General features: G+C 42.9%; 1 protein-coding gene across 6 annotated transcripts in view; it reads right to left on the bottom strand.

Annotated features, from left to right (window-relative positions):
- Positions 1-23,890, bottom strand: part of TNC (tenascin C) — an 83,479-nt gene that overhangs the window by 5,233 nt on the left and 54,356 nt on the right. For 2 of the 6 annotated variants that reach the window (XM_082208758.1, XM_082208757.1), the window contains exons 13-25: positions 22,726-23,001; positions 20,975-21,250; positions 19,528-19,800; positions 15,565-15,837; positions 12,358-12,480; positions 11,386-11,529; positions 10,480-10,599; positions 9,152-9,295; positions 8,716-8,846; positions 6,292-6,424; positions 4,684-4,835; positions 2,337-2,433; positions 1,423-1,584 (exon numbers count right to left, since the gene is read on the bottom strand). In XM_082208758.1, coding sequence (XP_082064884.1) covers positions 1,423-1,584; positions 2,337-2,433; positions 4,684-4,835; positions 6,292-6,424; positions 8,716-8,846; positions 9,152-9,295; positions 10,480-10,599; positions 11,386-11,529; positions 12,358-12,480; positions 15,565-15,837; positions 19,528-19,800; positions 20,975-21,250; positions 22,726-23,001 — 2,304 coding nt within the window. The remainder of the gene's footprint in view (positions 1-1,422; positions 1,585-2,336; positions 2,434-4,683; positions 4,836-6,291; positions 6,425-8,715; positions 8,847-9,151; positions 9,296-10,479; positions 10,600-11,385; positions 11,530-12,357; positions 12,481-15,564; positions 15,838-19,527; positions 19,801-20,974; positions 21,251-22,725; positions 23,002-23,890) is intronic. The other 4 variants (XM_082208760.1, XM_082208761.1, XM_082208759.1 and 1 more) reach the window with 3 other exon arrangements.

A 23,890-nucleotide genomic window follows, 5' to 3' on the forward strand; every position in this document is an offset into this window, starting at 1 on the left:
TGCTCTGGATGGGAAGACCCAAACCAATGGTTTCAAGAAATAAGAAAGGAGATTGCTACTAAATGTTAAGAACTTTCTGAGGACTCAACTCGATTGATAAAGAAAAAGCATTTTATATGTGCTGTATAAGCGATATAACCATAGCTGTCAACTTTTCCCTTTTCTTGCGAGGAATCCTATTTGGAATAAGGGGACTTCCCTTAAAAAAAGGGAAACATTGACAGCTGTGGATATAACACTGTGACACCAGATGGCGCTGTGGAGTCCCATCTTTCCCAACCGGATTTCCCTGTATGAGTTTACAAAGCATTTAACTGAAACACTTCTTTGATCCAGCCTGACGGTAATAGCTGTTTGACAGTGGAATGGACCACCTTGAAAAGTGATGGACTCTCATTCCTTGGGTGTTTTTAAAGACTGATTGTATGACCACATGTCAAGGATTCTTTAGTTGTTATTTCTATATTGCATAGGTGGACTAGATGACCCTTGGAGTCACCTAGAATTCTAGGATACCTATAAAAGGTGACTAAATAATGAATGACTGCTGCATTGTTTCCATTTTCCATTTCCCCTACTCCGAATAAAACTTAGTTGGCTATCACCTGTTGTTGTTAATTATGCTAATCAAGACTCAACAAGAGAAGAAATCAAATGAGACATGCCCCAGGTAAGTATTCCTTTCTTAGAGATATTCAGATTGCCCCAGAATCTTTTCTTTTTAAAACAACTATGATACATTATTGTAACTTGCTTCAACTTCTTCATAAAATGGAAATGAGGAGGCAGGGGCAGAGGTGTGGGTTCTTCTGTGACTGACAGCTCCAGTTTGCAATCTAAGAATGACTTTACCAGAGCATTGGGGAAGGACATAGAACACAACAGAAGTAGTTTGAACTTCTGATTTCCCTCTGTTTTTTTCAGGAAGGTGTTACTAGATGTGTATTATACTTTACAGCTGCATCTGTGATAAGGTTATTAGACTTTGTATTTTACAGAGTGTACGTGTTTATTGCTTGGATGATACTGTGTATCATTCCTGTTTAGCATATATTAACTATGCTCATTACATATTATGTACCATTAGGCATTGTTTATTATTATGAGTTACATAAATGCAACTCATAATAATAATCAGTACACCGTAATAATCAGCACATAATAATACACAAACCCACCCACCCACCCACCCACACACACACACACGTAAGTGTTTTGTATTGCATGGATTTTGTACGGCATGCATATTGTGTTAGGGATTGGCATATACTGTTCATTATGTTCTGCAGAATCATAGAGCTGGAAGGGACCCAATTGGTCACCTAGTCCAAACTTTTGCAATGCAGGAATGTTGTAAATCACCTTACAAACAAACAATTGCAGAGGCTTACAAGTTATTCTGAGGCTAGCACACAAACCCACCTGCCGTGCCACTATATCCTTCCACTTTCAGCCGGTAGCGAGACCTGGCATCACCGACAAAAAACTTGTCATAGAGGGCATAGGCAGTTTCTCCATGGTCACGCAAATCCACCCGCAGCTCGTACTGGCCCTGGGAAGTGATTTTGTGGAGCTTGTCCAGACCTATAGGGAACAATCAAGAACATTGGAACAAATGCATGGTTCTATACAGGCAGGAATAACCTGCTGCAGAAATATTAGATGGGGGGACGCCTCAGTTGTCAGTAGTACATGTGAAAAGGATCTAGAGGTGTCAGCAGACCACAAGCTTAACATGAGCCAACAGTGTGATGCAGCAGCAGAAAAAGCTAATGCTATTCCAGGCTGCATCAACATAACTATAGTATCCAGATCAAGGGAAGTCATAGTATTGCTCTAGTATCTGTCTTCGTCAGACCACACCTGGAATACTGTGTCTAGTTCTGGGCACCACAATTTAAGAAGGATATTGACAAGATGGAAGGTGTGCGGAGGAGGGCAAACATGATAATAAAGGGACTGGAAACCAAGCCTTATGAGGAATGGCTGAGCGAATTGGGTATGTTTAGCCTGGAAAAGAGGAGTCTGAGAGGAGATATGAAAGCCATCTTCAAATATCCAAAGGGCTGTCACATGGAAGATGGAGCAAGCTTGTTTTCTCCTGCTCCGGAGGGTAGGACCCAAACCAGTGGCTTCAAGTTACAAGAAAGGAGAATCTGGCCAAACATCAGGAAGAACTTTCTGGTGGTAAGAGTTGTTTGATGGTGGAACAGACTTCCTTTGAAGGTGGTGGCAGTGCCAAATATAGGCTGGTGTAGGTGGTCCTCCTGCACAGGGCACCAAACCAAGGGCGCAGTCCTTTGTGCAATGTAAGGGGACACTTGTTGGTCACGTACCTAGCCAGAATTCACCATTGGGATTTCCAAATCCAGCCTCATAAGTCCTCCAGTTCTGGTAGAATTCCTGCTCTCCATTCTGCCTTCTTAGAAACACCTAGAACCCAAAAATAAACATTGTTATTGTTATAAACATTAATATAATAGGACAGTGGCAGACAGCATGTGTATTTATATACCAAGTGCTGCCTGTGGTGTGTGGCTGGTGATCTCCAGACCCTCATGCATGAATCTTTCCCAATGCTGCTCACCAGTCGTTGCTCAGAGACACCATGAACTGAACCTGGAGCCTCTTGAACGCAAAGCCTTTGATTGGCCACATAGACAGTTTATGCACCAGACCAGCAAACACAGGAAGCCACTTTATACTAGACCTTTCCAAATCCCAGACCCTGAAGTAGATTGGACTGATGCAGTCTTCTTGAGTTGAGGCAGTCCTGGATTACCCCTAGGATCCTGCCACAATGACAGTGACTCTTACTTTTTTTCCATTCCATATGTTTCTTTCTTTTTTATTAAATATTTTCTTGGTTTACAAAAGTACATGCCTTGTCTCTTTTTTCAGGTTGTACAGTCTTTCTTACAGATCAGTTATGTTTGTTGTGAGACATTAGTGTTGGGTACGGTATAAGGTTGGGGAAGAAGAAGGGGTAGAGGAGGGGTAGGGCGGTAAGACTTAAATTCTTTTGTATAGTGTACTTGTGGGGTTTTATGTCAGCCTCAACTGGGTAGGTTCTCTTTATATTTTCTCGTTATAGTTCCTTGGTAGTGAGAGGTATTGGGGAGCAGGGTGTGGTTGGTTGTCTGTGGTTGTCTGCAGTTGGGTTTGTTTGCATTTGTGAGGGAGGGGAGGGCTTGTTGGGTCAGGTAAGGCAGATTGATTTGTATGCTTTCAGTGGATTCTTGTTGTTATCTTGTTGGGCTGTGTATGTGATAAAGGGGAGCCATACTGGGGCGAAGGTGTCCTCTTCTATTTGTCCCCATGTCAGTTTCAGTTTATTGGTTAGCTTTTCTAGTAAGGTCATTGCCCATGCAATTTGATACCATTGGTCCATGTTTACTCCTGACAGGTCTCTCCAGTGCCTGGCTATGAAGCTTCTGGCTGCTGAGAGTACTGTGACTCTTACTTGAGGGTAAAGAAGAGATGTGTGTTTATGCTATCAGCAGTACATGTTCAGCAGAAAGCAGAAGGTCCAGAAATCATGATTCCAAGGTGGGTGGGAAAGCAAGGGAAGAGGTTAATAACTAAACAGAAGTTTTGAATATTGCAAGGCAGTTTTCATGTAACTCCCACCAAGCTTTTAAGTATGAGGTGGGTAGAGCTCATGGACAATACTCTCTTGCCTTATGTTTCTGCCACATTAACATGCACACACTCCACATGGGTGGGTGCATCTGATCTCACCTGAAAGAGTGGCACCTGCTTCTCACCAAAAACACTGTCTCCTCCCCTCTGCTTCCAGGATTGAAGCCATGTCACCTGTGTACTCCTGTTCGGGGCCTCCCTCTGACTGGTCAAAATCTTTCCCCCTCCCTGATGAGGCTCTGTGTTCCATAGGAGAATCATAGGAGGGAGTTGGCAGATCTGCTTCCTCCTCTCCAACATCTAGAGACTCAAGGAGAGGACCTCCCTTCTCCATTCCTGGGTGCCTGCCAGCCCCTCATTTACTCCTCCTCCTCTTTCCTCTTCTTCTCACACCTGGGACTGTCAAATCATGCCAGGTTCCTCTGGGGTCAAGGGGTCTTGGAGAGCCACAGGTCAAAGAAGGTCCACTTGGTCCGGCAGTGAAGAGAGGGGGGAGAAGGATACAAAAATGCATCCTCTATGCAAACATCTCCCCCTCCCCTCTCACCCCCAGCCAATTACATATTAATTGAGTTTGAAAATTTGTCCATCAAGTTCAGTATCATCTACACTGACAGGCAGTAGGCTCTCCAGGGTTGATCAACAATTCTACCTGGAGATGCTAAGGACTGAACATCAACGCCACGTGCTCTCCCACCAAGCCAAGCACCCACAAATCCATTTGCCGTATCACCAGGAGCAAGAGTCTGCAGCATGCAGGAGACCCAGTGCTACACAGGACCCTAATCTGGATGTATTGTCTCCACTGAACCTTTTGAGCAAGTAAGAAGCAGCTTTCGGGCAGTTGGTAGAGACTTGGACTGTTTTTTACCTTTCCCCATTCAATGCAGAAAGGGGAGAAGACTCTGCTTCTCTCCCATGCCCTTTGTGAATGCCAGAAGATGGGAGTAGATTGTTGTAGCTACAATAATGGCTGGTTGCTACCTATTGTGTGGAAAGGTAGATAAGTAATTAAGTAAGTAGAGTAGTACAAATACTCACAATCCATCCACCTCCATCAGAACTCATGTCGCAGAACACCTCTGTAGGCTGAGACTTGTTGCCATTTAGGTAAATAGTGTAGAGGCCAGAGGCTGTTTCTCCATTCAATAGAGCTTGGGAGCAGTCTCTGGGGTAAGGATACAAGAGTCCAGCTGCAGCAAAGGGGAACAAGCAAAGAATCACTACTTGAGTACCAGCACTTGTTACCGAGAAAGCAGTGGTGAGTGGTGCCTATTGAGCCAGACATGGAAGAAGGCAGGTAGACCAAAAGAAGTGGAGGCAGAGCCAACTAATTCTAGATTTGTCGCCATATTCCTCTCTGCAGAGTTCTACAAGAGCAACACCCAGGCCCCATTCACACTATACATTTAAAGTGCTATGATACCATTTTAAACAGCCATGGTTTCCTCCAAAGAATTTTGGCAACTGTAGTTTTTAAGGGTGCTGGGAGTTGTTAGGAAATCCTCAATCCCTTCCCAGGGCTACAATTACCAGTGCACTTAAACAATCAATTCATATTCACTGGGAACTGGGGGTTGTGGCTCTGTATGAGAATAGAGGGTGTCCCAGCAACACTCAGAACCTTTAACAAACTATAGCTCCCAGAATTCATTTGGGGGGGGGGGGAACATGGCTGTTTAAAGAGCTATCTAGTCTGATCCCCAGCAGTGCAGGAACCACAGCTAAGGAAACATAGTGCTTTAACTGTATGGTGTAAATGTGGCATGACACTAACTAAGAGGAAACTGGCATAGGCAGTTTGATCCTCTGGAGAAGATGTAAGTAGAAAATCAGGCTGTCTGGTGGCACATGGAGGTTAGGGGTGCAGTGTCCCATTTCTTTCTTGACCTCTCTTGAAAGAAAGGTGTGATTTTGTTGGGCCCAACAAAGATGTCAAATTCTGACCACCATGACAACATTTACGATAAGCATAGGAGCCAATTTCTAGGGGCCATGGAGGCTTCAGCCCCTGCAATAAAATATTTGAGGGGGCTGCCCCCACCCCCCAAGTTGATGGCCATTGCCAATCAGATGTTGTGTGTGCACTGCATCATGTGATCAAATATGCAGGATAGGGCTTACCTGCCCCCCTCCCATATTCTATTCAAGTTGGCACGCCTGACGCTGAGGCAAATCATTCCTACATTTGAATGTGGAAGTACAAGGGTCCACACAGCAGAAATTGTGGCTGCTCCACATCTTCCCTGGTCCTTCTCCTGCTGTGTTACCTGAAGCTAAGCCATGGTTTGGCTCAGCATTATGTATGAAGCATGCATCATGATTTGTCTCCCTCCAGACAAACTATGAGTGGTATGCCAAGAACAACTCATGACTATAGCTTGTTGCTTAAGGCAAAACATGGGCCCAGGTTCAGACCATGGCTTAGCTCCTGGTAAAATTGGAGAACAAAGATTGGGGGAGGACTGAGAAACCACCCTTCCCCTTGAGCTGCCTTTCCCAGCTCTATGGCATTTTTAAAAGATGCAATCAGAACTGAATGTGATAATCCAGCGTCAGGCACACAGCAGTTGTATTGAAATATGGGCCAGTTTGCTTTGGGGGGTAGGAGTAGGAAGTGTCACCTCCCAGTCCCTGCATGTATCATACTTGTGGTGAATATTGCTTGGATGATCTTGCTCTTCAAACTCCGGTTTAGGGCCTGTAATTTCACTGTGTACTGGGTGGATGGACTCAGCTCTGACAAGCTGTAGGAATTCGACTCAGGTCCCAGGATAACTTCCTGCAGGGTGGGGGGAATCAATAATGAATGGAGGGTGAATGAATTAAGAATGAAGACTTGTTCCATATTTTACATGGTTGTTGAATCATTCATGCTACCTTAAGAAAACAGTGTCAAAGATTGATGAGGCCATTTCTGTTCCTGATAAGATCTTCTCACACCACGCCACATTAGAAGCAAGGGAATGGTTTCTTTAAGATAAATCTTTCATACAAGAATATGCTGGTGGCATAGCTAGAAAGCAAGGTTAGTGTTGGTATGAACTTGGCTGATACATGCACTAAGCACAGCAGCATATTTGGAGCACATCAAATATGTATCTCCTACTGTGGCATCTCTATGAACATGACTGCACTAAATAGAAGGGATGTTTCTGCTGCCCAAACTCATCATGTCTTAGACACCCATCGAAAATGGTCTCAAAGGGCATTTCCTGGCAAATAATTTGGCTGTGCAATGCCAGGCTTTTTATGAAGAAAGCATGGATGTGAGAAGGGCAGTACCCCCCCTGGCTATTTTCAGGGGTGGGGTGAATTTTGAAGGCAGAGGTTCAAAACTCACTGCCACTCCTCTTTGCCCTTCCTAGGCTGGCGCTTCCAGTTTCTTGTCCCCAGAGATCCCATTGGAATGATGGGGGATGCTTAGCATTCTGGGAAACAAATATGGCAGCCTCCAGCCCAGGAAGAGCATTTTTTGAGTTTGGCCTCTTTGCTCTTAAAATTCACATCAACAGCCTGAAGTCCTACCCACAAAGGTTTTGTGCATTGCTGGAAATGTTCGTGTTCCCCTCCAAGCCCTCTGATATGTCTCATGTATATCTGAGCAGTGCAATTCTGGTTACATTGGATTGTGTCCAATATTATTTTCGCTCAGAGAAGACCCATTTCAATTAATGGTCAGGACAAACTTAGGCCTATTGGTTTGAATGGGATCTAGTCTGAGTGGAATTGGCATTGGGTACAACAATAATTACCACCCCCCCCCCATTGATGTAGAACTCCTGTTCACAGGAGGAACGTAGAAAGCTCCTATATACCATTGGCCCTGTGAAATGCTGATTGATTGCCGCTCTATGGGGCCTTCTGACAGGGATTCTTGTCAGGCTTATATGGGAACCTGGGAACTTTCCCAAACAAGCCATGCGCTCTAAGGCTGCATTCACACAGCAGTATACTCCATTTCCCTAACATTTCCCAAATTGTTAATTCTCACATTATACTTGAGCCTTCACACAACGCAAGAGCTGGAAAACTAATGGAAGATAGCACATGTTCATTTCCATTTGATTCCACTGAAGATACATTTGCAACCATCCTTAACCTTGAAAATTGTGAGATAAAGTGACAGAATTGGGGGCAGTGTACGGGCATACAGATCTTTCCTGTGGTTTTCATGAGGGGCACTTTGGTGGTGGAACGAGGGCGATGGCCAGCCCTCCTTTGTTAAAATTATTATTCTAGTGGAGAAAGAGTTTTAACTTGGGTGGGTGCTGTTTTATTGGAAGGGGGAGGTTGATTTAAATTGTTTTTAAATGTTATATATTAATTTAGATTTTGTATTTGTATTTTGGGTTGGTGTATTGTTTAGGGGCCTTTGTGGAGGAGTGTATTTTTTATTATTATTGTTAATTGTTTTAATTATTTTTAGTATGCATGTTGTGCTTTTTATACTGTAACTTCATGTTGTGAACTGCCCCAAGACCTCTGCATACAGGGCAATATGCAAAACAAACAAACAGTCATGGGGAAACAAAAGCAGGCATGTGCGGAAAGGGTAAAGGATTACAGTCATACCTCAGGTTACAGACACTTCAGGCTGTGCGTTTTTGGGTTGTGCACTGCGCCGAACCTGGAAGTACCGAAATGGGTTACTTCCGGGTTTTGGCGCTTTGCACATGTGCAGAAGCGCCAAATTGCGACCTGTGCATGTGCAGATGTGCCGCTGCAGGTTGCAAACACTGCAGGTTGCGAACATGCCTCCCACACAGATCACGTTCGCAACCTGAGCGTCCACTGTAGTGATATTGTCTAACAACATTCATTGTTGTGTCACACCATGCTCAATGATGCGAATGAAATTTATTGCAACATGCTGGTATATCAGTCTAAAACTCATAGTTCCATAATGCACCAGCCACTGCAGTGTGAAAGACACATTAGAAAACAGACAGAAGTGCTGTCATTATAATCAGAGGGAAACTTAATGCATGTCTGAACGCATCCTTAATATTGGGTCCTCCCCTTTGCAGTCTGCACAGAACAGAGACTATCATACTAGACTCAAATGCTTACCTTGACTTTGCCATCAATTGATTCATAGATCAAGAGGTAACCTGTAACAGGGGCACGAGGGGGCTTCCATGTTAGCTGTGCTGTTTCAAACTGAACATCAGTTGCAGTGAGATCCCTTGGAGCATCAAGGTCTAGGAGAAAGATGAGAAATTTTTATTTTTATTTTTTATTTTAAATATATTTTAATATAAAGATCAGTCTGCCTGGTGCCTTCCAGATGTTTTGAACCATAGCTGCCATTGACCCAAGGCAGCATGAACAATAGTCAAGGATGTTAAGAGTCATAGTCCAAAAAAACTGGAAGGAACAAGGTTGGAAAAGATATGTATAGGAACCAACTCATGCAGACTCAGCCCTCCCTTCTGAGAATCCAGTGCAATATACTTGTTTTAGGACCACAAGCTTCATCAGTAACCTATGATAGAACAGAACCTACCTGTAGTGAATTTGGTGGATATGACTGTGCTTTTCTGTGGTCCCTTCCTGGCATAGATCCGGAGTGTATATTCAGAGGCTGGACGGAGGCCAGTGAGATCATATTCCACAGTATTGCCTGAGACACTCTGAGTAATTTCACGCTCTAGAACAACAAAGAAAGACAGAACATCGATCAAGCAACTTGGATTCAGCAGGTGCATTTGTTGAACCATAGAATCCTAGAATTGTAGAGTTGAAAGGGATTCTAAGGATAATCTAGTCCAACCCCCTTCAGTGCAGGAAGATGCAGGGATCAAACCTTCAACCTTGACATTATTATCACAGTGCTCTAAGCTAATGGCATATTGGATTCACTGCTTTTTGCAATGCATGTGTTGCTCCTCAGCTAATTTTGGCCACTCTATATAGAGAAGAGGACTCTGCAACACAGCCCACTTGGATGAGAGAGCTTGTTGAACTTCATCCCTGCCATTTTATTTTCTTTCTTAGAAATATCTCAAACCCATCTCCCATCATAAGGTCTTAAGTCAGGATACGATGCAAATTACAATTCACATTGAACCAATCTGGATCACAAATGAACTTGCCAAAAAAAGCAGGCTACAAATACAACAAACACCTTTAACGTTTCAAATATATTTATACTATAACTTAACATGGCTACTCTTCTGCAATTCATGGGTTGTAGCCAACATTGGTCCTACTCAGAGTAGACCCATTGAAACACGGCCATTGCTAAATTAGGTGCATTAATTTCAATGGGTTTACTCCAAGGACAACCCAACAATTTTAGGAGAGCTCCATGACAGAGTTAGCAAAAAGCAAATAGTGCAATTGTGGCTGGTGCCCATTGGTACTGGTAGGGCAGAAAGGAGGGAGGTCAGCAGGAGGTGAACCCAGGGCCAATGACAGACTGAGACATCCCCTCGAGTGGTTGTAGGTAAGAAGAAAATGCCACAACTGTTTGCATTAAAAATAAAAATAAAAATCCTCATCTGCATGGTAGTGTGAATTTCTCCTAATATACACATTTTGTATTCAGTTTTGCCTGACACACATTTTTACAAAGCAATCTCCCCTGACATAATGCATTTTTGTTTGTTGTTATTTGTATATACACTATTCCCCCCAGCAGCTGCATTTTTAGTACACATTTCTTGGCTGTAGAACTGCATCGCAAAATCTGGAGGATTGCAGATTTTAAAATATGACTTTGTTTCAGTTCACATGCTATTTCAGAAAGTGCAAATTTGGTAGTTTTGACTTTAAAATTGGGTCGCATTTCTCCCCCAGCCCCAGCCTTACTTCAAAGCAATGTTGACTTACCACCCTCAGTAACATAGGAAATGATGTACTCATCAACAGCAGCAATTGCTGGCTGCCAAACAGCCAGTGCTTTGGAATCCGTGATGTTCACTGCCATTAGCCCTGATGGTCTATCCAGAGCTATAGAGTGGGAGACAGACAGAGATAGAATGTCACAATCTGCCTTGGTACCACTTGCTAGAACACCTGTGTGGTATCATCTGTATTACTTCCTTCAAATCCCTTCTGAAAAAAAGACATACATTTCCTGTCAAGGATAGCCCTCTAGTTCCCAGTAATGCAGTGGGAACTAAGTCTAAATGCATGCAACTGTAATGGCCATATCTTGGTCCCTTGTTTCTCCCAGTCTTTCTTCCCCTTTCTCCACTGTTGCCTCTGTGTCAAATTTTAGGCTGTAAGCTCCTCAGGGCAGGGATCTGCCCTTTTCTACTCTCTTTCCTCAATTGTGAGGAATCTCCAGTCCGCAGGCCTAATAAAGCCACTTCGCCCAGATCATGCACACCTGACATTATATATGCACACCTGACATTACGCCAAATGGCTGAAAAAGAACAACCAGGAACCTTAAAATGAACTCTTCATTTTTCCATGGTAAGCAGGGCTTTTGCTACCAACCCCAATGTGGCTGGCTGCACTCAAAAGTGGAACTGTTCCTTGCCCCTAAACTATGTCTGCCTGCAACCCCATATTGGTAGGTATCTTCCTTTGCAATCTCGCTTGAGTCCAAAGGAAAGAATCAGGAGCACACCTGTGGTAACCAGACATCAGGTGTTTGACAGTGGTCAGCCCTATCTTTTTCTCAAAATGGCTCACCAGGAGACAGGAGCTCTGGATCCTGTTCCCTACTCCTGCTGTAAAGCATCCTGGCTACTGATCACTTAATTGCCATCAACGTCTGGGACATACCTGTGGTCACAGATCCAGAAACAGGCTCACTTTCTTCAAATCCTTTGACAGAGATGATACTGACAATGTACTCCACGCCAGGGATCAGTTTTACCAGTTTAGTTCTACTCTTGCTTCCATCTACTGTCACATAATTGGGGGGACCTGGAATAGATAGTAGCTTGGGTGACTGGTGGGACTAAGTGTGCAAGGTTCAGAAACCAGAAGCAAAGGCTTAAGTATTTTGTCTCCAACATTCACAATACGTTACCAGCCATAAGAGAACATAAGAGCCCTGCTGCATGAGCCAAACGCCCATCTAGTCCAGCATCCTGTTCTCAGTGACCAATAAGATGCTTCTGAGAAGGCTACAAGAAATACATGAGCACAACAGCTCTTTCCCTACTCCTCTTCCACAGCAACTGGTATTCAGATGCATACTGCAACCAGCGCTGGGGGTAGTACACAGCCATCATGGGTATGAATTTGTCTAATCTCCCCTTAAAGACATCCAAGTGGGTGGCTGTCACAACATCTTCTGGTTGCGCATTCCATAGTTCCTTTATGCACCATGAGAAGAAGTGTTTTCTTTTGTCTGTTGTGAACCTCCCAACATCCAGCTTCATTGGTATTATGAAAAAGGTAGAAACATTATTTCATCCCAAGGGTCATAGCCTTCCTCAGGTAACCTTGGGGGTTGGGGAGGCACATGCCAGCAGAGGATGGGGTCAGAGACAAAAGTAGACAAAGCAACGGATGCAAATCTTATCTTACACACATACCATCTCTCTTTAAGCTGCATCCAGGCAAGCAAATGATCACAGTTCATGAACACTTTTAAGTCAGGCAAAACCATTCATGAAGGGCATAGATAAGTGCTGGTGGGAGATTGGGAGATGTGGCCTGAAAAGATTCTGAGGGCCAGGCATTTGGCCACCTCCAGTTTCCCCTCCTCTGGCCCATCCCTGTTCATACACCCTTCTTCTTCCTTACCTCCTGTAACTGGAACATAGGTAATCCGGAAGAGGTCCACCCTTGTCCGTGGGGGTGTCCAACTGACCACAGCTGAGTCTTCGGTAATATCAGAGAATGTAATTTCCTTGGGAGGTCCCATTGCTAACCAAGAGACAGACAGTAAGGCAAACAAAGAGAAGGAGTTAACAAATTGTTGCATCAGCCAGGCTGGTAGGGGAAAAAAAAACACACACACACACACGGTCTCAGATTTCCAGTCCAGGAGCTACAATAAATATTTGGTCCAGTGTCATGACTGGAATGGAAAGTTCCATACCACAAAGCATTTTTACTTGGCACAGGCAAATGATTGTCTTCATGGCCAAGTTTTTGTTTTTGACAAGGATCTTGAAGTTGTAGTCAATACTGCACACAACTCCCCCATGACCCCCCCAAAAGAATTGTAATGCTCAAATCCCAAGACACCTTCCGCCAGGAGACGACATCAGGATAGCAAATGCTGTACTCAAAATGGATCATTCATGGTCTTTGATAGTATGTCAGGTGTCATAGCTCTAGCTGAGAGATTCATGTGTTCTCAGTTGTGAACATGGAGCTCTTGTATTGGGGAAGCCTCTGCACATTTATGCTCCAGGGCCTGGCTATCAACTTTCCCTTCTTTAGTTTCAGTATTACCCTTTTATAGAACTCAATGGGGAGGAAGGTGGGGCCAAAACTGGAATTAGTCCTCATCTGCAGTATTCACTTAAAGCAGTACCATAGAAGCATAGAACTGTAGAGTTGGAAGGGACCCTGAGGGTCATCTAGTCCAACCCACTGCAATTCAGGAACATGCAGATGTTCCTTATGGGGATCAAACCTGCATCCTTGGCATTATCAGCACCACACTCTAACCAACTGTGTCATCTGATGATTAACGTACCATCCCACTTTACACAGTCATGGTTTCCTCCAAAGAATCCTGGGGACAGCAGTCTGTTAAGGCTGCTGGGAGTTGTCAGGAGACCCCTTCACAGAGCTACAATACCCATATTTTCCCAGGAAGAGTGATTGCTAAACTACTTTTAGAACTGTAGTTCTGTGAGCAGACAAGGCATCTCCTAGGCACCTCACAGCACCTCCAACACACTAGTGTTACCAGGATTATTAGGGGTAAGTCATGACTGTGTATTCATGCACACACACCTAGGAGTTTCCAGTGGAAATGTAGATTGGACAGGGCATATAGTCATTATGTTTCTATTTCCCAGCTTTTTGCCTTCATAGCATTGTTGGGGCATTTTTGTCACAATGTTTATGCTGATGATTGGCATCAGATGTAGATACTCTTTGAATAGAAAAAAAAAATGTGGCTGATGTAAATCTGTCAGTTTTGTGTATATCCTGCCCTCTTCCCCTTGGTTAAATGTCCCTGCATACTCATTGCAGATAATGATAAAACCATGTGCAAATCAAAGCTGTTCAAGTTTACAAGTTTTCATGTCAAGATTTTTGCTACGGGTCTTACATTTCTTTTGGCAGGTCAACTTGCAAAAGGGAAATAAAATGGAAGAGCTATCCAACACCCAGAAGAAAAAAATAATCTGGCAGCCCAGTATGTACATTCAGCCTTTTAACTGTAAATAGATGATTTTCCCCCAGTTGCAATGAAAACAACTTAGGGGTTTTTTTTTGAATAAAAAATAAAAAATAAGCAACCCACACAAGAGATGTCCATTAGCAAGCAAGAGACAAATACCAGAAGCAAATCACATTAAAATAATCTAATAAGACATGCAAGTTAAAGTTCAACTAATTTCTTCTTCTTCTAAATTTGGAGGATGTATGCATTTTCCTAATTTGACTTTGCTTACAAAACCCAATTCTGAAACATCTTCAGCATTTCAAGATTTGTAAGGAAAGAATGAGAAAAAGCTATCCTAAGGGCTGATGGGTGTTGGAGTCCAATAGCATCTGGACCTATTTACCCTTTCCAGTCCAAACCTCAGTGCAGAAGGGATGGGGACCCATGGCCCTCCAGGTGTCGCAGGTTTCTTTATTTGCCTTTGGGAAAATCTTTTTTGCATTAGCATCAAAATTTGGGTGTACTGACAGACCGAAAGCCATAAAATCAAAAGCTAATTACACGTCACTCACACATCATGAGGACCACGATTCCTTGAAGCTCTCTGAATTGCTGCACTATAAGCAATGTTGTTGGAGATTTTAATGGACTTTTTTCCTGTTACCAACTTACAGAATTAAATCCTGGGCTCCTAAGTCATTCTGAAAAGGGCTGACTCAGATTCTGTCACTGATGATGGTGGGAAGGAGGCACTAAAAACAGCTAATAGATATTTATCCTGGAGAAAAGCTGTATCATAGTGGCAAAGTATGTACTTTCCATGCAGAAGGACCTAGGTTCAATCCAAGGCATCACCAAGTAGGGATTGGAATGTCTCTTGCCTGAAACCCCAGATAGGGCAGGAGCACCGACATGTCAATCACCTTGCACCATAATAACATTGACTGATTGACTTGTAGGTGTTCCTTCCAACCTGTTAAAAGCTGGCCTATGGAGTGGGGGAGAGATAGTGATAAAACAGTATTGAACTTCCTATGACATCAGGTGTGGTCTAAGTGGGCATGGTTTGTGGAAAATGATCTTGTGGTTCAAATGGGGAGGCCTGGTGGGTTAAATGTGGCCCCTGAGCCAGAGGTTCCTCAACTCTGGTGAATACTGAGTAGATGGACCATGGTCTGAGTTGTTACAGGACAGTTTCCTATGCTTAACAAGTAAAGCCACTTTGAAATAGCTGTCCTCTTTGCATGAGTTGGTCTGTGTGAAGACCTACTGACCAGTGATGGATGCATGTTCCAACAAGGATTCCACAGACGTTACACCCATTTTTGTACTTTCCAATTTTTTATGGTATGAAAAGCCAGCATTGCTTGCAGCTAAATTTTATCCTTTGGAATTAATGTACTTAAATTAGTCATGTCCATCAGTTCCAAAGCCTCTGCTTTGAGTAGGACTAAGACTGGATAATACTCCTTAGTTCAGAATGACAGTTGGGCTCACATGATGGGATGCTCCTTCACCTTAAAAAATAAAGAAACAAGACCCTGCATATGGAAATGTAGCGTGTCAAGAAGAAAGGTACAGATGTGAAAGACACATGCACACATATGCAGGTGAGTGGATCATGCCTTTCTCATCCTTGCCACACTTTATCCAAACAATACCTGTTGTAGCGATTGTATTTACAGGTTGGGAACGTTGTCCACTGGTAACTCCATAGAGATCAATGTAATATCCTGTGCCTTCTTTCAGCCCTATTATATCTTGGGTGCGTTCATGGCCTGGTACAATTAGTTCCAGAGGGTCTGATACCATATTGGTGTCCCTTATTTTAAGAACAAAACTGTCAAAGGCTCCATCATCTGCCGTCCAAGACAGACGAAAGCCATTAGGGGTTGCATCTGACACCAGAAGGTTGTCCACTTCAGGTTCTGCTTCTGAAAGTGCAAGAGGGGGAGAAAGAGAAAGAAAGAAAGCAAGAGAGGGAGAAATAAGATTTTTAATTTCCTTTAAAAGAAGAAAAAGGAGGAGACTCCAAGGAGATTTGCCCCAAGTCAGATTAGCGTATGATGTAAATGTTTCCGTCACAAATTCAAAGAAGTGGAAAGAATCCGCTATCCAAAAAAAGGAGGGAAATGCATTCAGAGATTATGAGCAAGACACATTCTTATCAAAATATGTGGGTGTAGGTGCGATCACTCTTCAAGGACCCCCAAAGCAGCACGGCATAATCACTCACCATCTCCCCCTGCCATGCAATATTAAAACATGCTGGTAGTAAGCCTGATGTTCATTCGTTCTCTGTCTTCCATCAGAATCTCCTATTTTTCTGCTCATTTTTTTTAAAGAAGGTCATTAAAAGCAAAACCACTGTAAATTATCTGAACATTGTCGTTTTCCCGGGTTCACATCAAAGCACGCCTTTGAACAAAACAACCTATTCTTCCAATTCACAAATTATAATAAGTTTGTAGCCCCTTTAGTCCAGCACCCCTGATCCAGTGGTGGCTGGTGGCACAGAAGACGAGGAGGCTATCAGTAGGTGGAGGTGAAGCCAATGATATGCTGAGTCAACTTATTTCAGTTTTGTTCCCAACCTCCTCACTGCTGAGTTCTGCAAGACTAACACTGAGACTGGTAATAAGCAAGAAGGCAGGCAGGTGGGGATACCTGGGGTTGGTGGGGCACTGTCTTATTGAACCACCCCTTCTGCCCTATCCATACAAAAAATGGAGGGCAGGAGCGGGGAGCTTCTGCAGTCCTCCTGATGTTGTTGGGCTACTATTCCCTGTTGGCCATGCTGTATGGGACTAATGGGAGCTGAAGTCTAATAACATTTGGAGGGGCAGAGGTTTTTCATGCCTGAGCAGATGACTCTCGACTGAGGAAGAGCCTAACCAATTCCCTAGGTAGCTGGTTCTATTGTTGAGCTGCTTTCCCCTAGCAAGATGTTTTCCTATTGCTTGTCTGAAACCTGATCTCCTGTAACATAAGCACAAAGTTCTAGTTCTTTTCTCTGACACAGATGAGAATAAATTTTTGCTCTCTTCTATGTAGCACCTCTTCAGACAAATCTGATCCACATGGTGCATGTTTGACACCTGACTGAAGCAGTTTGATTAGTGATTTCACTGGAATACTAGGTTCATATTATGCATGTGCCCAGCTTGTAATGAGCATCTGGATCTCAAGATGAGCATAGTCCCAGGTGCAAAAGCTCTTATCTGGCTGTAGCATGTCCTTCCCTCCCTGGTGCCAAAATTTGAACTGGGTCAGGCCATCACAAACTAACCTTCCAGGTACATAGGCAGCACACATGTTTGTAGTGAACTAGTTTGGTTTAAGTAGTTTGGTTTCACTGAATTGTTAGAAAAAACCCTTCTGAACCACACCTGAAAGTGGTCCTCAAAAATTCCGGGTGAACTAAACATGAATTAAGTTCATTTGGGGGTAGAAACTTTGAACAATTTCTAGTTCTTCTTCAGATTTATTTTCTTACATGTGGGTTTTGTTTGTTTATTTACTCTTTGGGCCTTTAAACGTAAACATCACAATTGGGGTAAATAAACCAAAGAATTCACAGTCTACTGTGTGTGTGTTCTGATGTCTTCTTAGTCTTAAATATATTGTATACTTCAGTTCAGCAACTTGGGAATGCTGATTTTTTTCTCTTTTTTGCTTAGGGTTACTTTGGATGAACTTAGATGGAACTGAGAACTGAACATGAACTGAACTAGCTCATTTTGTAAAGGGACATATGTGAACTAGAATTAGTTCCTCTGGGGACATAATAGTTCCCAAGCCCATCTGGCTGGCCACTAGTGGAAAAAGATAACTTGGCTATATGGACTTTGGGTCTGATGCAGCAGTGCACTTGTTGCACTTTTACAGGTGGAAGGAACTAAATAAAGCGGTATCACTGTTTAGCCATGCATGCTTCAAAAGCTACCAAGATTGCTGTAGCATCAATTTTCTTGCACCTTCCGGAGCTGTGTTTACTTAGCAAGATATTCTGAGATAATGAAAGAGAGATGGAGAGAGAGAACAGAAAGGCTACAAGTAAATATGGGTAGATGTCAAATAATGCTGCTAAGGATTGGAAAAATCCTTAGTTTCTTGGCTAGGAATTGAATTAATATGGTGATTTTTTTAAAGGATTAAACACACACACAGAGAGAGAGAGAGAGAGAGAGAGAGAGAGAGAGAGTAGGACGGTCAAGAGCTTCCTGCAGGGTTCTACAAGGGGCAACACTGAGACTAAAACACTGAAACACCCTGGACTGGTTGCAAGAAAGAAGATAGGCAGGTGGATGCTGGCTAAGTTCAGACTGAGGTTAGTGGGGCAATGCAGTGATGGGTATGATCCCCACACACTCTCACATGCACATACAAAGGACATACACAGGCAGACAACCTCCTCATCAGCTGAACAAAGCAGATCAGCTGAAGAGAGGGAATATTACTCCTGTCTATCCATTAAATGATCAATGTGATGTTAGGGAAGCATCTCCACCCATCCCAGTGCTGTGTCTACTTCTATTCCTTTCCTTTTGGCCATTGGTCTTGAGAGGGCAGGACAAATTATTTATAGAGGGCTAGATCATATCCTTGAACTAGGAGTTCGCTACTTGGCTGCAGCTCAAAACCAGTCTAGGTCTATTTAGTGCCTAGATGGGAGATTGCCTAGGAATCCTATGTATGCTGTGCTGCGTTGAGTTCTATGGAAGAAAGGCAATATATTAATCAACTAAGTAAAATCTTTCCCAATAGGATTCCAATGAAGCTGGATACCTTGGCTTACAAGGAATATGAAAGCTCAGCTATGTATGCAAACTTAGATCATATTGGCCATCATTGCAGATTCTCTTGTATGAAGAAAATAGATCGGACTATCATGGAGAAGAGGTGTTTTAAGGAGTCCTGGAGTACTACTGAAAAATGTTCCAAGCATTAAGATTATTCTTCCTTCAGAAGTAAGTTCCTAACACGGATTTAAATCCTTGTTCAAAGCCACTGCTGAAGCTTTCCAATGGAGACAATATGGTGGTGGGGCTGAGTTTAGTTAAATGGATATATTGATGGGTTTAGATGTGGGGTACCCTTCAGAATACTTGGTTGGACATAATGTTCACTGCTGGTATTGTCCCTGTCATCATTTTGCAGAATGACCCAGCCCATAGGGAGTTTAACACTCATGGAGTTCTTGAAAGCTCAAGTTTTCTTGAAGTTAACCCTGATCAGTGTTTGGATAGGAACATTCTTCTCTTGCTGTGTACCTCATGCAATCTGCTTTTCCAAAAGTAGAATAAATAAACAAGGGAAGAGAAGTAGAATGTATAAACAAAGATTCAATCAATGAGGATACATTGAAACTCCCCCTTCGGATAGGGGTTCAAAGACATCTGAACAAATCAACATCTGTTGGTTCTCTCAGTTTGGTTCTCCAAGAGATAGGGCATCCAAGAAAAAGAAGTATGGGAGTCATGTTAGTGAATGTGTCAGTAGCTAGTGATGAGGGAAACCATGGTTGGTCACCAAATGAGGCATTAAAAAAAAAAAAGTGTCCAGAGGAAGGATGAAGAAAGTGTGCATTAGAGGTAGAGAACATTCCAGTTGCATTAAAATACCTGTTAGAGCAACAACACTTAAGGGCCTAGTTTGGCGACCATGAGCAAAACCGTAAAGCACAACCTCATAGCCAATGCCAGTTATGAGACCTCTAAGTGTCAGCTGACGCTGGGCTCCTGAGAGGAGGAACTCCTGGGGGTCCAGCAGTTTGCCAGAATCCACCACGATTATTAGAAAGCTGTCAAAGGCATTCTCTGATGCCATCCAGGACACTGTAAAGCCATATGGATTAATGCCTGAGACAGTGAGGTTTTCCAGTGGGGGCAAAGGCTCTGAAAGAAGGGGAAGGTGTGAAAAACACAAAGGAGAAAAAAAAAAGAGTTAGATAAGACAGTGCGTGTAACTTGATATCAACCACAGGTCTCCATGGGGGAGCAGGGGAAACTAGCAACTATTACAGTGTAGTATTAATGGTGAAATAAATGTATATAGTTTTCAAGGTAGATTCATACATGCATATCCATCACTCAGTGGGCTGTATCCAGTGCCAGTCCTACTCAGAATAAACCTGTTGAAATCAATGAACTGAATAATTTGGGTCTACTCTGAAGAGAACTTAGTTTGGGTACAATGCAATATCTCCATGGATAGCACAGTCAAGCTTCATGATGTGGTCTATGTTAGCTGCACAAAGGGTTATGCTGCAGTTTGAGATCAGGTTATTAGAAGACCCATCAACACCTGCATGGACCTGTCCTAGTCATAACCGAGACTATGGAAGCTCTGCTTCAGTGCCTTCTAAATATCTATGGCCGTGTTTCCCAAACTTGGGTCTCCAGCTGTTTTTGGACTACAGTTCCCACCATCCCTGATCACTGGTCCTGCTAGCTGAGGATGATGTGAGTTGTAGTCCAAAAACAGCTGGAGATGCAAGTTTGGGAAACCAAATCTATGAGAGTGGTAGACAAACTTCAGTGTGTTTACTCAGAAGTAAGTCTCAGTGTGGTCAATGGAACTTGCTTCCAAGTAATTGTGTATAGCAGCAGAGAACCTGTGGCTCTTTAGATGTTGTTAGACCTCATCCCTGACAATTGGCCATGTTGGCTGGGATTGATGGCAATTTGAGCCCAACAATATCTGTCTAAAACCTCTGGCAAAGGAGAATTTACCACCTTCCAAGGCAGTCCAAGATCTCATGGCTACAATTACACGAAGATGGAGATCATATTAACCGTCAATGTTTTCTTCTCCAGACACATAGTAATATAAATTTTGTATTGTCCATTGCCTACTGCTGTTTGGTTTAAAACAAACAAACAGGCAACCCTCAATTGAAAGTCAATCAACTTTGCTCCACAAAGCTGTAATCCATCAACATTCTTAGATATGGGATAGGCAGTACATGGTGAAAATGCCGCAATCACAATTGCCAACTCATTTAATCCAAATAGGAGGGGAATGGAAGGGGTGGGGGGAACAAACACCCGATGTCTTTTAAATGGGTACCTGTCATCAACAAAGAGATGAGAGACTCAGTGTGTCTCCCGCCTGTGGTTGTGCCCTGAATGTTAATGTCATAATCAGTATAATCTACTGAGCCTGAGACGAGAGTGTCATGAGCCTCTCCTGACACCGAAAGCTTCTGAGACTCCCGGAACAAATGGGAATCTCTAACATTTACAGCCAACTTTGCAAAAGGCCCATCTCTTGTGGTCCAGGAAAGGTTGAATGTGTTGGCCTTAGCATTTGTGAGTGTAAGCATGCCCAGCTGTGGTTCGACCTCTGAAGAAAAAGGGAACACAAAAAGCGGAAAGAGAAAAGCATTACTGGTTGGCAGCCATGTGGTGGTAGAGAAAACAGAAGATGCATCACTTAATCAACAACATGTGAGGTTCCCCACCCCTGGCACAAAACCACTAAGTCCAGAGTATAAAAATGACATAACTTGCATCAATGGATGGTCTGCTCATCTAGGAGAGCCCCCCAATAAGTCTCCCTTCTCTTTCCCCAAGGTAAGATGTTTTATTTTTTGCCTCAGGAATGGAAGGGAGAAAAATGGTTGTGAGCAGGGACCAAAGCAGAACTGAAGCAGGCGCCAGCTCCCAAGAAGCTGTGCTTGCCTCAGCGCTGCTTACTGCATGTGTGAAACCTAACTGACCCCAATTAAGGACTCATGCTAGAACTGCCCTCATGCTGCCATATGGTGACAAAGCAGTGTTGGCATGGTTTTGTAATGCTCATGTGCCTTTAAAGAAACAAGCTCAATGTGATCTCATGATCACCTGAAGATGGTGGAATGTACAGCAACACAGAAGACAGATATAGCACCACCAGACTTAACATGCAAGTTTGAAATAGTTTTCCCAACATTTCTCCACCACTTGGACATTGTCAAAGCATGCTTTTCCGGTCAGATCAGGCATAGCCCTTGGAACTTAAAAGCTCCTGCATGCAATGCAAAATGAAAGAATCCTGTCAGGCAAGACATACAGTAGGATCTTGGTTACCCTGGAGGTGCCTTTGTTAGCAAAACACGCTGGCATCTTGTGGATGATTGGTAGAAGTGACTGTACTCTTGGGCTGGAAGCTCAAGAAAGAGATGGGCTTTGCTTTTCCATTCCAAGTACTGACTCAGCATAATAATATATGCAGAGATGCCAGACAGATGAGACTCTTGATATGTATAATGGTATTGGTACCAACCATGCAGCTTCCCATCTCTCTTTGGTTGATACATTGCAATACTGAAAATATAAGTAACTGAGGTGTCTTCTAGGTCCAACAGCAGAACACTGATATGTGCCATCATAAAGCAAGGTGGCATGCAAAGATTTATCTCTCAGGATGACAAGAACTGTGGGATAGCAAGGCCTCATGATGAAAACATCAAGGCAGGAAGAAGAAAGACAGAAGAAGTGCAATGATGGTCAGTGATGGGAGATCAGATGCAGTGATGCTGTAGAAAAATGTCTGCTGGAACAAGTACATACACATATATTTATATATGCATATATGTATGTTGTAAGTAGCACACACACATATGTGATGTAGATTAGCATGTGTGCATGTACAGAAGAAGTCCTTAATTGTTGGGACACAACAGTTGTAACAACATTGTCCTCCTTTCAGTTTTACTCCGGTTCTGAGAAATAAGCACCCTTTCTAAATTAAGACAGGAAGGAAAATATCATACTTGGGGAAACTGCACTTATGAGTAAAAGGAATCAGAGAAAAGGCAAATCTTGGAGGTGATATACCTGTGGTAGCCCATGTCATCAAGGTCTGGCTACTTTGCCCATCAACCAAGCCATGAAGCTGGAGGGTATAATTAGAGTTCGGTCTGAGATTGATGAGAACAAAGCTCCGAGAGTCCCCTGGCACTGTGTGCTGCTGGGAGTCCAGAGACTGGTTGTTGGTGTTTCTAACATCTAAGAGGAAATGGTCAAAGGCAACGTCCTGCGCTTCCCACATGAGGGACAGGCTGTCAGAGGAAGTATCTGAAACTGTGAGTTTGCTAAGGAGATGTGCAGTTACTATGAGGAAAAAACACATTGGAATCAACATGGGCAAAACTTCCAAGGTGGAATACAATAACAGAAGAACTCAAGGATGCAGAAGAAACATGCCCGGTGGAATCCTACCTGTAAACTTTGGGTTGTATCCGGCTAAATCCTACTGAGCATACACCCACTGAATTTAATGGACTTAAGTTAGTCACTGGGTCTACTCTGAGTAGAGCTAACATTTAAAGCAACCTTTAAAGGGTGCTTTTTGGTTGTCCAATTTATACAATGGCAAAAATACAGGAAAGCAGTAGGTAGCATTGAGACGACTAGGATAGAAATGAATCAGTTTTAAAGAGATATATATATATACAGAATTCTAACCCACAGGCTTTTCTCACACTGAACTGTCTCTTGTATTGAGAACCTACTTCTGTCTAAACTATGTGCACTGTTGGTTGGTTGGTTTGTTGTTGTTGTTTTTTTTAAAAAGTCTGGATAATTATATGCAAAATTATGTTTAAAAATACATTTATGCATATATTTGTGATAATACCCATAAAATGTCAAGCCTCATGCTGTACTCTGTTTCCTCTGTTTCCTCTTATACGTATATTGAAACATGCATTTTGATACCAACATGGTGCTTTCCAGGTTTTGTTGGACTACTAGTCCCACATAGACTGTGCTAGCTGAGACTGCTTTATAGAGTTATGTGTGTTGGTGTGTCTATCTATTTATGTGCAGGTTACTTCAGTAAATCTTTAGTAAATCTGGGGGGGTATATAGTATGTGTATAATATTATATGTATAATGTGAAATTTCATAACTTCATATTTTTAGTGAAACTGGGGTGGGTGGAGACTTTATTGTTAAGATTAAGGCCCCACCTGCACTACACATTTTTAACACGTCAAGG

This window comes from Podarcis vaucheri, assembly GCF_965113315.1.
Source record: "Podarcis vaucheri genome assembly, chromosome: Z".
NCBI classification, from domain to species: Eukaryota; Metazoa; Chordata; class Lepidosauria; order Squamata; family Lacertidae; genus Podarcis; species Podarcis vaucheri.